The sequence below is a fragment of the Oryzias latipes genome, chromosome 2 (genome assembly GCF_053564925.1).
Source record: "Oryzias latipes strain Hd-rR chromosome 2, Olatipes_Hd-rR_3.1".
Taxonomy (NCBI): domain Eukaryota; kingdom Metazoa; phylum Chordata; class Actinopteri; order Beloniformes; family Adrianichthyidae; genus Oryzias; species Oryzias latipes.
Window position 1 is genome coordinate 47,681,821 of NC_136238.1, and position 18,009 is coordinate 47,699,829.

The 18,009-nt window shown below is 43.3% G+C and overlaps 2 protein-coding genes across 3 annotated transcripts in view; both read right to left on the reverse strand.

The window, feature by feature from the left end:
- LOC144989386 (uncharacterized) overlaps positions 1–18,009 on the reverse strand; it is a 167,375-nt gene that overhangs the window by 21,974 nt on the left and 127,392 nt on the right. The window lies entirely within an intron of this gene.
- Positions 591–10,533, reverse strand: LOC144989360 (uncharacterized). The gene is made up of 3 exons (XM_078941661.1): positions 7,797–10,533; positions 5,255–6,979; positions 591–4,118 (listed from the first exon to the last, which is right to left on the reverse strand). Exon 2 carries the CDS (start codon positions 6,977–6,979, stop codon positions 6,248–6,250), a length of 732 nt encoding a protein of 243 aa, XP_078797787.1. The 5' UTR covers positions 7,797–10,533; the 3' UTR covers positions 591–4,118; positions 5,255–6,247.

Here is an 18,009-nt window from a genome sequence, read left to right on the forward strand (position 1 = left end):
GACTGCAGTGTTTTTCTGCTCCTCACATCTTTCTCTCTGTTGTCAGAGTTTTTCCTGGAAGCTCTGACAGATATGGAAGATCCACATTCTTTCAGTTTCCCATCAGCTTTGGGATCAAATCTTCCTCCAAATGCTGTTCTGACTTGTTCCCACTCTGACTTCAATCTGCTCCTTTCTCAGCTTCTGCTCCACTTTCAGGATCTTGTGGATTTGAAAGGTTGTGATTCTAACAGACGTGGTGTGACGGTGTAGAACCGTCAGCTGCCGCTGCAGGCGCACGTACACCCACACACGTGCGCATTGACGCGCACGCACGGACCCGGTAACACGTCATCTACATCAACGTACCCTTTTCGTTCCGTCCCTATCCCCCTGCAGGTAGCCCTGAGTGCACACTAGGTTGCCGACTCATCATCCCCATGCATACATTAACACGAAGCACACACGACGCCAACATTAGCGTCTGTTTGTTTACCTGGAAGTAACCCGGAAGTGGTCATGGACACCCCGGGTCATGTGACGCATCGGTCACTGTTTGTATTTATTTTTATTGATGATTATTGTTATTTTTCTGTACACGACACAGAATGTTTCTTTGAATGAAACTGTTTATTTCTGTATGTTTATTTCTGTTTTTGAACAATGTAAACACTTCTCCCTATTTTTCCTTTGGACTGATGGAGAGCAACGCCCAGGAGGAGGGGCTTACCATTTAAAAGAGAACCAGCTACAGATGTCAGTGTGGGAGTCTGAGAGGAGAATTCGGAGTTGAGAAGTCTTTGTTGGTTAACCTTTGTGGAGCAATTGGTGTGCTCTGTTCTTGAATAAAACCAAGAATACTTTCACCTTGGCGCCTCTGCCCAATTATTCCCTGACGGGACCCACGACACATGGAAAGAAAAGCTTCTCAGCTTGACTGTCAGCCATTTTCCTGAGCTGCATGTGAACAAACTCTCTGTTCCTCTGAGTCTGACTGATGATCAGAAGGAGCTGTTTCCAGGAAATAGTCAGGCCCCTCCCTTCAGCTCCATCAGAGTTTCTGCTTCAGTGTCAGTAGATGACAGATGAGGGGGGGGGTCATGCACGTCTAGAAGCAGAAGGTCACATGACCTCACCTTTCTCAGTCACTGAGATCAACAACCTGTCAATCAGCTTGAAGCTCCGCCCCTCCTCTCAGCTGCAGTCAGGTGGTGTCAGGTTTCTTCTTGAACCTGTTCTCTGTCTTTAGTTCAGGAAACAAACATCCTGCAGCTCCTGACAGTCATTTCACCTCCAACAAGAACCCCTTTTTCATGTCAGAACAAAACCTGATCAGATCCTGATCCTCTGACTGTGGAGCAGTGGCTGTTCACTATGTAGACAACAGGCAGGTTGAGGGTTTGATTCCAGGAGGGCTGCTCCACCTGCTGCCCCGCCCACCTGTGCTGCCCCGCCCACCTGTGCTGCCCCGCCCACCTGTGCTGCCCCGCCTCCATCCAGGTGGACTCTTCCTGGTTGTGAGTCAGTGATCAGGGGGGTATTCCAGGAAGCATGTTTAAACTGCCCTGACTTTAAGCCTGAACTCTGGCTGAAATCTGTCTGAACTTGCTTACTCTGGGTATGTCGGTTCCAGAAGACCGGGTACGAGTTGGCGTAGTTGCGCTCGACTTGGTAACCCTGGCTTAATGCTCGTGCACGGAAGGTGCATAAAGACATTCTCAATAGATCGCCGATTTCCGGAGTCACCATGGAAACGCGTGGAGAACCAAAGAGAGCGCAATACTTTAGTGAGACGGAGTCTGAGATTTTAATGACGGCGTATGAAGATTATACATCCATCAAAAAAGTAACACGGCTGCATCATCAAAAGAAAGAGTTTCTGCTTGTAGTAGAAGAACAGACAAAGTAAACGCACAAGTTTCTGATCTTATTTCCATTTTCCTTGTGATGCATATATATAAAACTTATCCAATTTTGCCACCTTAAATAAAATACTTCTATTGGTAACAAATAATTGAGTTAAATTTAATCAACCTAATTTCTTATGTCTATAAAACTCAATAATTGTTTATACAACTTATACAATTATATGTATTTATCCAACTAAATGTCATATTACTCCAATTCAATTAATATTTTTCCATCTTAATTATAATTCTTGATCTCTCATATGTCTAAGTATGAGCCGGCAGATATGCTCATTTTTATAACAATAAAAAGGACGTGGGAAAAAATGCAAGTCGCGTTCAAATTCATTAAAGACGTGCCTGTCTTTATCAATACTCTAATATAAACTCATCATCCTCTCCTTTACTCTCACTCATGGTGCAGAGACATCAGCACAGTAGGACAAGATAACTCAGCAAAACATGGCAAAACACAGTAAAACAGCTAAACAACTAAACACATTTGGTCAAAAAGCCACACTTGAACCAAAATCCGTCCAGACAGGCAAAGGAAATGGTATCCCACAATCCCTTGCGGTTTCGATCTAACAGCAGCACCAAAGTTACACCTACTTAATTGAATTAATTTGAATGAAAGGTAAATAACTGATAACTACGTGTTATTTTTAAACTGACTTAACAAACAAATAATTTATCTTAACTGAAGCAAATAACTAAGTTCGATCAAAGTAAACAAGTTGAATTTTCCAACATCCATATGTGATCTTATCACCCTCTCATGGTGGAAAAAGTATTATCTGAGCTTCTTCATCCACTAAATCATCTTCAAATGGACACGCCATGCTGCTTCACCTCTCTGTAAACAAACTAAGCTTCAACTAAACCTGCTCCAGACCAGGTTATGTTCAGAGCATGAGTTGCTTTGGCAACTTGACATACCCTGAAACATAGAATCTTCCTCTTCATCTCTTTGCAGAAACTGAAGTGAGTTTGTTTCTGGAACTTTGTCTTCACTAACTTGACTGTTTGTTTCTGAATGTTTGGAGAAGATCTTCTTCTTTCTCTGCAAACTCTCCTCCCTCTGCTGTTTCCAAAGCTTCATCATTGTTGGATCAACAACATGGAGGACTCTTCTTCATCACCTCAACAACAATCAGCTGATGCTTGTTGGCTTTTTTCATTTCTGACTCCAAAACTTCTTGTTCTCTTCCATCCAAGTCTGTGTGTGAACTCATTACTAAAGTAATAGATTACAGTTCCAGGTAACTGTGTGCTTGAACTCAGTAGAGTCATATTTCCTCATTCCATGTTCAGGAACTCTCAGATTCCATCAGACAAACATCCTAGAATAGAAATGTTTGTAGCAGAGAGACCATGAGGCCTCAGTGCAGTGCCTCTCATTACGGGCATTACGGGGGGCGCACCCCCCGTAATGCCAGGGGGGGGGATGGCGGTTTTAGGCACAGGTAATACGGGCAATTGTCTGGTGCGCAAATTTAACGTGGGGGCGGCGGTGACAGCGGCTCAGTGCTTGGAAAATAACTGGTCCACTATTCGGTTCCTATTGTCTTTTCTGTCTGTCCGCGGCTACGCGAGTGAGAACGAAAGGGGAGGGGTGGTGTGGGCTCTGTCTGCCAGGGGAATGGGGGCACGTGGACCACTGCTACCGCTGCCTGTAGCCCAACACCAGGATCACCACTGTCTTTAGATCCATCATTGCATTGGGGTTGTGATATAATATTTTGATCCATTTGATGAATGCTTCTCCAAAACCAAACTTATGGAGGGCAGCAATGAGGAACTTCCAGTTAACTCTGTCAAAGGTTTTTTCAGCATCCAGTGATAGTATAGTCATTTCCTGGTTATTAATGGTGGCAAAGTCTATTATGTTAACAAGTCTTCGGAGATTGTCATCCGAGTGTCTGCCTTTGATGAATCCAGTCTGGTCGAAGTGAATTATGTGAGGAGTGATTTTTTCTATTCTCTGTGCTAGTGCTTTGTAGATCATTTTTACATCTGCATTGATTAGAGAGATACCGGGAGCCGGTTTAGCTCATGCTGGTTTGCGGCGCCTTCCGTCCGTGAAACCTGGGTTCGACTCCGGGCTGCTCCCTGTTCCCTTCTCTACCTCTGTGCCGGTTCCAAGCCCGGTTTGGGAAGGTTGCATCAGGAAGGGCATCCGGCATAAAACATTGTCAAGTTTACCATGCGACTTGTTCGCTGTGGCGACCCCTGTTGGGAGAAGCCGAAAGAGAAAGAAGATTGATTAGAGAGATAGGGCGATAGCTTGAAGGACTCGTGGGATCTTTGTCTGGTTTTAGAAGAAGAATTATGTTGGCTGAGTTCATGTTAGGTGGCATTGATTGTCTTTCATTAATAGATGTGACAGTTTTATAAAATGTTGGTGCCAGTTGTTCCCAGAATTCTTTATAAAACTCAGCAGGAAAGCCGTCGGGTCCTGGTGCTTTACCATTGGGCATAAGTAACAGAGCTTCATGAAGTTCAGACGGCGAGAGCGGAGAGTCTAAATTTGTGATTTGATCCTCATTTAACCTGGGTAGGTCTACATTATTAAGAAATGAGTCAATACTTTGCTCTGACGGATTGATCTGCGGTGTGTACAGGTTTTTATAAAAGTTTTCAAATGCTTTATTAATCTTGACCGGGTCATGAGTGACATTTCCTGTTTGGTCCGTAATAGAAGTGACTGATGATTTTTCTCTATAAGCTGATTAGCCAGAAATTTGCCAGATTTATTAGAGTTTTCAAATCTTTCAAGTCGTAGCCTTTGTATTTGAAATTGTGTTTGTTTATTAATGATGTCATTTAACTGCAGCTTTAAATTTTTCAGATCTCCCAGAATGTGTTCCTGTGCTGAAGCAGCATAAGCAGTCTCCAGGGTTTTGATTTTATTTTCTAGTTCTAATAAATCTGCTTTCTCTTTGCGTTTTTTATGTGTTGAATAAGAAATGATTTTCCCTCTCATGACTGCCTTTGTTGTTTCCCAAAGAATGCACGGTGAGATGTCTGGAGTATTGTTGAAGTCTAAGAAGGTTGCCCACTCTTTTTCAAGAAATTCCTGGTCCTTTAACAGAGACGTATTAAACCTCCAGGTTGTACCTGAGGGTGTGGATATTTCCCTAGAAATGTTTACAGAGACTGGTGCATGATCACTGATAATAATCGGATGAATGTTGGAACTTTTAATTTCTTTTAAAAGAGAGTTACTGACTAATAAATAGTCTAAACGGGAGTGTTAGTGGTGAACTGGAGAGAAAAAGGTGAACCCTTTAGTGCTTGGATGACATGAGCGCCAAGCGTCGCAGAGACCCAGATCATTCATGTACTGCTTTAGAATACTTGCAGACCTCCATGTGCGCTGGGTTGCTGCTGTGCTGAGTCTGTCAAGTTCAGGGTCCAAAACCAGGTTGACGTCTCCTCCTATAATGATTGTGGAGTCAGAGTGAGCTGAGAGTGAGGTGAAGAATCTGTGAAAGAAGGAAGAGTCGTCAACATTCGGACCATAGATGCTGGCTATGCAAAAGTCCTTATTCTGAATGGATATATTAATAATTACAAATCTACCTTCTGGGTCAGTAACTGTATCCTTATGAGTAAATGTAATGTTTTTATTAATCAAAACAGCAACTCCTCTTTGCTTGGAGTTATAACTAGAAGAATATATGACTGGAAATTTTGAGCTGCACAGGAGGTCCTGAGATTGTGTACATAAATGGGTCTCCTTCAGTAAGGCTATATCTGCTTTAAGATCATCCAGGTGAGATAACACTTTCAATCTCTTTGGCCCAGAGCCAAGTCCACGCACATTCCAGCTAACGATGTTAAGACTGTTCATAACTGCTCTGACCAAGAGAATGTAAGGCTAAATAGAGTGTGTGCCGGTCCATGTGCGCGTGCCCGCTGATCGATGAAGAAACACTGTGCGTTTGTGTGCGTGCGCGTTTCCTGACTGCGTGAGCTGCATGTTGCATGTGTCCTATGTGGGCTTATGTGAGGTGTTTGCGGGATGTCCGCGAGTGTGAGCTGGTTCGCGTGTGCTTGCCCGTGTGCGCGCTTGTCTGCGCGCGCGTGCCCGTTCCGTGCATAAATAAAAACCAACTTACCGGGGGACGTGTTGCCTTTGGATAATTTACATATGAGGAGGGGGGGAGAGAGGGGGAAACTAAAAAGAAGAAAGAGGTAAAGAAAAACAGAAAGAAACAAACATAACAAGAAAAACAACAGAAACATGAGAGGGGAGAAAACTTAAACTGCTTCAGCGAGATGGAGGTGTGGATGATTGATGAGCCGGTTTCATTCATTCAACACATTTAGCCGCTGTTTTTTCGGATGTCAGATCTTCAGCAAAGCCAGGGGGTGATCTCCGGGTCTTGGAAGAGCCTTCCATCTACAAAGAGTTTATCCACAGAAACCACGGCTCTGGACCCGTTGGCAAGGTGTTTTTTCCTCAGAGGAAAAAGGATCTTTCGGCGCCGCAGGATCTCAACCGGAAACTGGTCATTGACACTAAAATGTGTCCCCCTCAGTTCCCGGCCGCGGCCCTTCACCATCTCCTTTTGCTTGTAGTTGTCAAACTTGGCTACAATCGGTCGCCGACGCTGGTTGTTGGACCTTCTTCCTCCGAGCCGGTGCACCCTCCGGAACGCGATCTTCTGCACCTCCTCCTTTGGGAGCTTCAGGTGGGCTTCCATGAAGCGTTTCACCGTCGCCTCCGGGTCTTCTCCTGCCTCCTCTGGAACCCCCGCGATCACCAGATTGTCCCTCATGCTCCTCGACTGAAGATCCAGGAGGGATTCCTTGATCGAACGGTTCTCCTCAGAGAGGCAAGCGGTGTCACTGCTCAAGGTCTTGACACTTTCTCTGAGGGCCTGATTCTCCGCTGCGAGCTCCCGCACCTGCTGCTGGCTGAACTCCAGAGACTCTCGCAGGCCTTGGAACTCTCTGTGGAGGATCTCCAGCAGATTCAAGCGGCCGTCAAGGCTGGAGAGCTTTTTATCAATGGAATCTAAAGCGCCGCTGATTCCACTGCCTGGAGAGGAGGCAGCTCCGGGAGAACTTCCTTCCAACTTCATCTGGAAAAACAAAACCCATTACATAAAAAAGGAACAATAATTCAGGATTACAGTGCAGGTGGACTTAAAGCCATAGACTTTGAAAGTTTGGATGGTATGATGAAAATAGATTGGATTAGGTCTTTTCTGCAAAATGAAAGAAATATTTGGTTTCATATTCCTTCAAACATCTTTTCTCATCTAGGGGGCATTGAGTTGCCTCTAAAATGTGACTTTGATTACAGAAAACTTCCTATTAAACTTATCATCAGCAGGTGTTACTGTACTGGAAACTCATATACAAACATAACTTTAGTCCACACAATACTCCCATATGGAACTGTCTGTATGTTTTATGTAGAAACAAATCTATATTTTACAAAATTGGATTGATAACGGCATTTGGTCATTACTACATATTATGAATGATAATGGAAACATTATCTCATTTGAAACTTTTTCCAGTAAGTTTAAATTAAATGATAGAAAACAATATAACAATGTGATCAAAGCAATCCCTCAGACTTTGATCCAAATGTCCTCCAGTTTGGTTCAAAATGTTCAAGTTCAGCTTCCATCTCTGTTGTTTGATGGTCGACCGGTTAATTCAAAACTTCCAAACTCATTTATACGATATTTATTTGTTAGAGAACTGTTTCCAACATTTGACAAAAATCATTCTATGTCACAGCATTACACAAGAGAGGAAATAAGCAAGTTGAGGTCTCAGTTAATTAAATATCCAATTTTCCCAAAATACAAAGAAATCCATTTTAAAATAATGAATGCAGTCTATCCGTCCAAAGAAGTGTTACAGGGGGGGGTCTTTTAAGTCCACCTGAGTGACGATGGAGGGATGGTCCTTCTGGCTTCCCTGGTGTGGAACTACTCTGCTCTGCAGCTGGTGGAGCCAGAGGTCCAGGCGCCTCCTCCTGCGTCGCCCCGGCCTGCCGTGCGGCGAGTCGCTCCTAAGGTGGTTGTGAGGGAGCACCCTGTGTCCCCTCCTCCAACCAACCCTTTAGAGTGGGCTTGGGAAGGCAAAGGTAAGCGTCAGATTATTTCATACAAATGAAATGAATTTTCCTGTTAAACTTGTCCATGTGTTCAAGGTGAATCCAGCTTCCTGAAAGCCAGACCAGAAGTGGTGTGTGCAGAGCAGGTCTGTGGGACAAGGAAGGGACTAGATCTACATAGTGTCTACATAGTTCTCTTTTTTTCTTCTTATCCATAGAAAGCAGGTCAGTTTTAGGAAAAATAAAACTGCAGTGTGTTGTGTCCACATGATAACATTTCTGTGTTTTCTATTCCACAGGCTGCTCCTCTCCCGGTGTCGCCCGTGCGCTTCAGCCCTGCTATTCTGGATCTGATGGACAAATTCTACCCGTCATATCTGGACTGTGCTGGAGCTGCTGCGTAATGATGCAGGTAACTGTTTTGTCTTGATGCTCAGAGTTCAGAATAGCTTTATAACTGCTCCTAAATACCTTTTTTCTGGTGTTTGTCATTATTCCTCAGACGTCTCATGCTAGACATTGCCGGAGGGCTGTGGCTGCCCCCAGGCCTCAGGTAAGAAGAGGACACATTACAGTGTAGATTGTTGTAGAAACAGATTTATAAATTAGATGTTTTTCATAAACATTTAATGGTGTGTATTTTTGTGTTCTTCTGTTTTTCACTAAGGCGGAGGTCCCCGAGCACGTGGAGGTGAAACCCCGGCCTTCACCTGCCAGGCGTCCCAGGAAGGAGAGGGTGCCGGCCCAGGTATAATGACTTTGTAGTTTTTTCTGTCAAAATGCTGCGGCACCTAGTTTATGGTAAAAGTCTGACATTAAATACATTTCATGTTAGTGTGCGGGACCGCATGGGGGTGACACCTAGGTCTCCTACCAAGGACGTGACGGTGGAGCGGCCTGTGGACCAGGTGAGAGACGAAAAGGGAAAAGCTCAATAGTCTTTAGGAGTGATTTTATTTATGGTCATTTTAAGTTTGACATGTTTGTTTGTGTTCCTACTTAAGCTTTTGTTGTGTGCTCCTTTATTAACAGACATGATTCTTGGGCAAATATGATCAAAATGCTTCCTAAGCCTTAAATTAATAACCAGTGTATTTATGAATTTGATTTTAGGTGTTCAGGTTCGATTTATGATTTAATACAGAAAAAGAACATTTATGTTTTTTCCTTGAAAGTAATGTTTTTTTTCTATTTTTCTAAAGGACCAGCAGCAGCGTGGACGGCCTGCTGCAGGAGGTAAGAAGAGCAGCAAAGGTAAGAGCTGTTCTCCTTCCTGCATCTGCTGTGCGGTTCAGCCAAGTTCAGACCCTGTAATCTTGTTTGGTTCCTCTGAAAACTTAAGTGAAGTGGTTCCTGCTCCTGCCAGTTCTAGTGTTGAGGTTGTGTCAGACAATAGTTCAGCTGACATGGAGGTTGGTGTAACGTTTGGCTCCTCAGATGATGAGCTGGTAACCTCTGAGGTCCAGGAGCCTGGTCCTGTTCCTGCTGCTGGTACGTTAAAGTTCCCCAGCATCAGAGGGTCGTTCCACCAGGGCAGTGAGCTGTTTGGGAGCAACAGTGGGCGGCAGTGCATGGCCATCTCTTTGGTGGCTGCTGCCAAGCACACTGTTAAAAGTGTGTTTCAGTGGGACAGTTGTGAGTTGGATTCTGTGCTGCTTGCTGGAGATCAGGTTTACTCGGACCTGCAGAGACAGAACAAAATCACTGAATCTGCAGGTTTTCTGAGAGCGACTGATCTTCCAGGTCAAGTAGTGGTAGATGGGGTTGAACTGTCCTGTGTTTTTGGGGAAATTGTTAGCGGGGATGCTAAAATCAATTCGGGTGAGTTTGTTGATGTGGGTGTGTTGGTTCCCCTGAGGGAGGGGTTGGCTAGGATGACGGCAAAGTACAACACGTGTCTGCTGACACTATGTGAGAACACGTGTGCCGTCATTGCTGAGAATGGACGCTGGGCTATTGTAGACTCCCATTCTCGCAGTCCTGAGTGAACAGGTGTATTATTCTGACTCTGTGGGTGAAGTTCATGACTCCCTGCAGAGGTCAGTCCAGGGCATTGTGTTGACTCAGTCTGAAATAGTTGGTGTGGTTCTCTTTTCTGCTTCAGAAACATTTGACCCTTTCTTAGGAAGTCCTGCAGAAAGTAACTCCCTGAACCTCTGCAAAGAGAGCCTCTTCCATGACACTTCAGTAGATGTTACTGTAGAAGCTAAAAAGACGGCAACAAAACGAAAAATTGATAGTGAGTGATAATGCAGACCCTTCAGTCGAAAACCTGAAGAAAGTCAAATTAGATGTTGCTGTGGAGAAACAGGATGTCATTTTTAGTGAGCCTGAGCAGGAAATTTTCTATTTTAACCCTTTAAATCTGGATGTCTGCCAGACTCTGCTCAATGTTAAATATTGAGTTCCAAAATTTTAATGCCCCACCTGCTCCTCCCATTGGTTTGTTAGGGCCCCCCTGCACCAACGAAAGCATCATAGGAGATGGAAATTGTTACTTTAGGGCCATCTCTCAGGCTGTGAGCGGATCCCAAAACAGCCACAGAAAAATTCGCTTAGCCGTCGTGAAACAATTGGAAACGAACCCCGATCTGTACAGCTGGGTAGTTGGGTGTGTGTTCTCCTCTGTGGCTGAGTACATAACCAAATCTAGAATGTGTTTTGTAAGTGTTTGGGCCACAGACGTAGAAATTCAAGCCACGGCTGATTTATTTCAGTAGGAGGAAACGTTTTTGTATTGTTTGATGGCAGGTGGCTTCGGCACCAGAGCAGCGGTCGACAATTACGTCAAAACGCAATTTATATAGAAAATTGTGGTGGAACACATTTTGAGACTGTTGTGTGTGTAAAAGATCCACAACAGGACCGCTGTGCTGGTTGTTGTCCCTCTGCCAACAAACAACCAAAAACATATCACACGCGTTCACATGAAAAAGATGACATTTGTTCTACAGGCATAAAGACAACTTCCAGAATTGACAACCAGAGCAAATGCACAAAAGTTGCTTCTAAATACTTGGTATACCAAAAATAAACAGCAAAAGAAGTTTAAAGGAAAAATCTACAGAGAAAATGAGAGGGAACGGTTAAAGCACGTTATTCGGAAAAAATACATGAAAGATGCAAGTTACAGATGGAAAGTCAAGTTAATAAAAAGGAGGCAACTAAAAGTATCATATTTAAAAAATGAGGATTACAGAGAAATGTTTAAGTCAAAAGAGAAAACAAAATATAGACGATTCCGCTCACAGGACCAAGGTGAAAGCTCAGAGCATTGGCAAATATAAAAAAGATAAAACACAAAAACTTAAATTAAAGACTCCAAACAAAAAGCGACACAGGGAGAATCCTGCATTCAGAAAGAGTGTCATAAGTAATGTTCAACAGAAGAGGCAGTTGTTAAGAAAGAAAGCAGAGAGTTTTCAGGAAGTCATGCAGGACTTTCTAAAAAAGGTTGAAAAAGGTCCAGAGTTTGTTTGCTGTGTGTGCAACAGACATCTGCTTCATCACCAGGTTTTGCTGTGCGTCAGGGAGACGTACAGCAAATCTGCAAAGATGGCAGAGATTGCAGATGTGTGCATTAGTGAAGACTATCTGCACCGCTGCAACATGGACTGTGAGAGCCCGTGTTTGTTTTTAGGGACGGCGAGGAGCGCTCTGTGGATTTGCCACTGCTGTGACTCTAAGTTAAAAAGAGGTCTGACCCCACCTGAGTGGGTCGGTAACAACCTAGAGGTGTGTCCTGTCCCACCTGAGTTGGCTTGTTTAAATAGCTTGGAGCAGCATCTGATTGCACTGCATATACCATTCATGAAGATGCTTGCTCTGCCTAAAGGTGGGCAGAATGGTGTTCACGGCCCAATCACGTGTGTTCCTGCCAACTTGGTGCAAACGACCAATGTGCTGCCTCGGTCTGACATGGAAGGGTCTCTGTTGCGCGTCAAATTAAAGCGTAAACTGACTTACAAAGGTCATTATGAGTATCAGTTTGTGGATACCATGCACATTAGGCGAGCCTTGCAATATTTGAAACGCAACAATAAATATTACAAAGACATACTTTAATGAAGCTTGGCTCAATGACTTTTGTAAAGAAGAATTAGAAGAAGAAAATCGAAACGAACCAGAAAATCAGGCGGACAAAAAAAAGAGGATGAGGCCGATGATGGAGAAGATGAGCTTCTCCATGACAGACAGAATCACTGCATGTTCCAAGATTCTGCTCTGTTCCCAGTGGACATCGGCCAAGAAGTCCTGGATCAGTATTTTGAAGACATTTTGAATTTGGCCCCGGCGGAAGGAAATAATCCGGTCCGATTATTGACTAATCGCGAAAATGAAGCTAAATGTTTTCCTGTCATCTTTCCCGATGGTAAAAACGTTTACCACGAAAACAGAAGGTTCAAATTAACTCTATCGCGTTACTTTAACAACAGGATCCTCCATGCTGACGGTAGGTTTGCACAGAACGTCGAGTACATCTTCTTTGCACAGTACATGTCGGAGGTGGAGAAGGTTGTTTCTAGTGTATCTGTGGCTCTCAGAAAAGAAAAATCAGGAAGTGCATCTGAAGGTGTAAGTGCCGATGCACGTTCTGAGAAAACCCTGAAGAAGCTGCTGGAAGCAGATCAGGGCTTTTGTTTCCTCCGGCCTATTCGAGGCACTCCGGCATTCTGGCAGGCAACACAGAAGGACCTGTTGGCCTGTGTTCGTCAGCTGGGTATTCCAACGTGGTTCTGTTCGTTCTCTGCTGCCGACATGCGTTGGAAAAATCTCCTCGACACTGTGTTAAGACAGGAGGGGAGAACCCAGACAGCTGACCAGTTGGATTGGGCTGAACTTTTGAAGGAAATTGTTCTGGCTGTCCAGCAGCACTCTAGGAACCACACAAAGTCGTGTAAGAAGGGGGGGACCAAATGTCACTTCAACTTTCTTAAAACAGCATCCGGCCGAACATTTGTTATCAATGACAAAAAGATTCAGAAATGCCCCAAATGTACGGACCCCAAGGTCAAGGCTGGCCAAGAATCCAAATTACAATTCATCCATAGCATAGTCACCCACATTGAATTCTGTAAAGAGGGGGGTTCAAATACATTTAAGTGAAATTTGATGATGAGGAAATTGGAAAAATAGCTCGGAGAATGTGTGCCAAAGCTGACCAGCCCTGTTCCCCTGCTATAGAGTCAGAGGAAGAGCGGGTGAGCCAAAAGGGGGGCATGAGGAGACAGTTCCCACTCAAGCTGGCATGGGCTTGTACCGTCCACAAGGTACAAGGCCTGACCGTGGACAAGGCTGGTGTCTCCTTTAATAAGATCTTTGCTGCTGGACAGGTGTATGTTGCTGTGAGTCGGGTCAGGACCATTGAGGGGTTAATCATTTGGGATTTTAAGGAAAAGGCGATTTACTGCAATAAACATGCGAAGGCTGCTCTGGAGAAGATGCCCCCCCTCCTGAGTGATGAAAGAAGATGTGACCCGTCTTCTTTCAGAGTTTTCCTGCTAAATGTTCAGGGATTGTGCAGACATGTCTCCTATCTGGCCCACTGTACACAGCAGCTGCAGCCTAACTGCATTGCTGTGACAGAGACATGGCTGACCCCTAGCTCTGCCTTAGAAGCTGTCCAAATGGACGGCTTCAGCTTTCCTACAGTGGAACCAACCCAGCATTAGTTGGCCTGAAGAGCCAGCAACATGGTGGGGTTGGGATCTACTGTACGGACGGAGGGAGACTACCAGATTCTGGAGAAGCCAGACCTTAATTTGGAGTGTGTTGTTTACAGGAGTCTGGCTCTAAATTTAGTGTTAGCTGTAGTGTATCGCCCCCCAAGCATGTGACACAAAAACATGTTATATGCAATAGTTTTTAGAGATAATAGATTAACAATTAGTTTGATCGGCTTGCAGAAGCTTACAGAGGAAGCTTTCTACTTTCGTTTAGCGGTGTCATCTTTCCATCCATGTTCAGCGGATTACAATGAAAAGCTGTTCATCTTCCGCTCATACAGCAGTAAAAAGATCGCAGACAAACACCTCCAGCCCAGCTGAATCACCAACATGGACAAAGTGCTGCTCACTTCTAACAACCTGGTGAGTCTCAATGTGGAGAACGGGAGCAGCGCGGTAGGATACGTACAAAGGGCCAGGAAGAGTCTGATTGGTATTGTTATGGAAGGCAGCGCAGGGCGAGTTACGCCACAGTTAGTGAGCAGCAGCAGCAACGACACAGACTGACTGATGAAAGGGAACCTGATGTGTTTGTTAGAAATGTAGTCCGGCTGTTCATTTCAGATACAGAAGATGAGGACTTTGAAGAATTTTTATGTTAGTTTTAAGTTTTATGACTATTTAAGTTTTATGACTTTTATGACTTATGAAGTAAAAATAAATTTTTAAAACCAACTCAGATTTGCTTGCGCTGTTTTTTTTTTTAAAACACAGAGTGTTTGTTTGTGTGTGTTTGCTTAAGCCAGGGTTTTCACTAGTGCATATGTAGGAAAGTAGAGACACACGGCGCAAGCCTGTGTGTGTGTGTTTGTTTGTGCTAAAGGCAGCGCTGTCTTTGCCAGCACGTGTGCAAAAAGAAGGAAGGGAGACGCCACACTGGCTCATCTGACTGGTGGGGGCTGCCACCACCTTCCACCATTCCTGGGGGTACCTCATGACAGTGCACCCCCCATGATTCAAGTGACTTAGTGATGTTTAGGTTTACCACTGGATAACTGTAACTTTATACAAATGGGGCTAAAATAGCAAATCAGCATCGTGCACCATCTCAGAACATATTGCCAAACATGCCAACAATGGTAGTTATGCTAATCTGGCTAAAAGTGCTAGCATTGCAATCAGCATCAACAAGTGACTCAGAAAAACACAATTTAAGACGATCATAATGGTAAGAGAATGTGATAAGTCGATAGAAAATCCATTTTTCTGTTGATTTTATCAAATTTTATCAAAGCAACAAAGCAACGATTTCATCTTTTGGTCACCTATGGATAATAAATTGACGTCAGCTTCAGACAAATGGGAACAAGTTTTTTCTATCTATGTCAACGATTTAGCTCAAGAAATTAAGAAAACTAACTTGGGTATTGATATCAATAATTGGAACTTGAGCATATTACTTTATGCTGATGATATTGTTTTGATAGCGGATGAGGAAATAAAATTACAAGGAATGTTAAATACAATGAATGACTGGTGTAACAAATGGAGACTCACTATCAATAGTGATAAAACACAAATCGTTCATTTTAGAAAGCCTTTAGTACCTCAAAGTAATTTTCTGTTTTATTTTGGTAAAACTACTCTTATGTATACTGATACCTATAAATATCTTGCTCTTGTTTTTCATAAAAATATGATGTTCTCAGAAGGGAAGCAGCGGTTATCAGATTCTGCTGGGAGGGCACTTGGCGCAGTGATAAATAAGATGAAGGTTTGTCCTGAGTTGAGTTTTGACACGTTTGGTAAATTGTACGATGCCATGGTGGGATCTGTGTTATTTTATTCTGCAGGAGTCTGGGGTTATGAAGATGCTCCTGAGTGTGATAAGGTTCAATACAGGGCAATGAGATATTTTCTGGGTGTACACAGGTTCACCACTAAAGCCGCCATAGAGGGGGACATGGGGTGGGAACCTTGTGTGATCAAACAAAGAGCAGAAGTTCTCAGATTATGGAACCGGCTGGTGACTTTACCTGCAGAGAGACTTGCACATAAAGTATTTGATTGGGATAGAGCTCATATTTATCCCTGGTGTAAAGATGTATTTAACATTCTGTCCTCTGTGAACCTACAATCATTATTTTTCAATTGTTTGAAATGTAAGATAGATAATGTTAAGGAAACTTTAGTTGGTTATTATGAAAAAGACTGGAAAATGAAACTGCTTCAAAAACCAAAATTATGAACTTATTTGCAAATTAAGGACACATTTTCTGCTGAACCATATGTTATATATAACTTAAAAAGAGGACAAAGATCCTTGTGTGCTCAACTGAGAGCAGGAGTGCTCCCCCTACAGGTGGAAGTAGGGCGCTTTAAAGGTATTCCTGAGGAGGAAAGACTCTGTGAGGTCTGTGAGCTGCGAGTGGTGGAGGATGAATTTCTTTTTTTGTTTTATTGTCCTTTGTACGAGAAACAGAGACTTTGTATGTATGACGTTATAGAAAAGAAATGTCCTGATTTGTTTTGGTTATCTGAAGACAAAATTTTACGTTGGCTTTTTGAAAATGAAATCTTTTGTTTGGCAAATTTTGTGCCAAAAGCATGGACAATAAGAATGGACTCTATGTATTCTGTTAGACTCTGAGTAGGGGGGTTATTGGTTATGGGATTCTTTTTTTCTTTTTGTGATGGGGATGTATCTTTATGTATTGTGTATTTTGTTTTGTTTTTTAGTGTCATATAAGCCCGTGTGGGCTGGGCACATTAGTGCATGATACTTAAATAAATAAATCAAATCAAATCAAACGTAGACTTTTTGATCTTGGAGCAACGGAGGTTTTTCTGCTAACCACGCCCACATTCCCTACATGTTCGTATCCAATGTGAAGAGGATCCACTCAGATGGGTCATGGAGTGAACCCACACACAAAGGAAAAGAAGATGGGACTTCCCTCAATGTGTCGTTCCGGGTTAGTTCTGGACCGGACCGTTTTCTCCTCCAGTCAGCTACGGACGCATGCAGAAGAAGATTCTCCAATGTGGGCCTGGTCCCTGGGAAAGGAGCCAAACACTTTTCCATGAGGTCCTGTGTAGAAGAAGAGAAAAAGGATGAAGCTGACAGATGCAGGGATCCATCCAGTCATCCAAGTGAAGAAGGTTTTCTTACCTCCAGAGAGCTCACAAAAACAAAAACAGCTCCAATAAAATGGGCTTGTTTGGAAAGGACGTCCTTGGAGAAGTTCCGCTTGGCGTTGGGAGGCCAAACTCCCCAAACTGCACCAAAAGGAGAAGCTAAGCAAAGACACCGTCATACCGGACCTATACAGGCCATCGGCCGGTGCCCCCACAAAACCTCCCCACCAGGTACAAAGTCCACATACAGAAGATTTCTTCTTTAGATCTTTATTTCTATAAATATTTGAATTTTTTTCTTCATGGCTCCAGTTTTCAAGGATGGATGGTGTCATCCTTGCAGCCATGGATGGAGAAGAAGCTCCTCCACTGTGGCCCTGACATGCGGGTGCAAACTCAGCATTTTCCCAGGAATTCTTGGCAATCTGTGAAGAAGAGGAGAAAAAGGATGAAGCTGACAGATGCAGGGATCCTTGCTCTCAGTTAAGTCGAGACGGTTTTCTTTTTTACCTCTAGACAGGTCCTGGTTCATTTGCAATGTCCTCAAAAAAACCCATTAGTATGGAATGGATCGTGACGGAGGTCAAATGGTCACATATCGTGGGACGCCATAAACGAGGGAACAAACCTAACGGGGGAAACTGGAGAAGTAAATAAGTAAAACAAGTTCAATAAGGCTGGTGTGTAAAAGAACGCTTCTGATCTTTTTCCATTTTCTTCTCTACTAGGCGTTATTTATGCATCAACACCAAAGAAAATCCCCAATTCTTTGAAACGGAGGTGAAAGTAAGCTGGTTATTCTGTCCTCCTTTGAATTTTAAAGACTTGCAGCATTTTTATAATAATGTAGGACATATAGAAAGAAAATTAAGCTTAAAAGGACATTTCTCACTATTTCTTTATTTTAATCGTTGTGAATCAGGAGCAGACAAGAAAACAGTTTCACCAAGTCCTATAAAGTGATTGGTGTTTGATTTAGGCTCAAAATGGCACGATTCCAATTAAAAGACCACTTGGAATGCTCTTAAAATGGATCAGAAGATGATCTGATTGGGTCTTAAACTCTACTCATTTTTGGTGTCTACGGTGATCTTTTAAACCTAGTAAACTGTTCTGTGCTACAGTTTCATTTGATCCTAGTTTTTATTTTTCCCCATAAGAGAGAACTGGCCTACCTTTTTTTTGATTTTCGTGATGGAGAAGGACGGACAGTAGAGCCCTGCGCACAACTTTT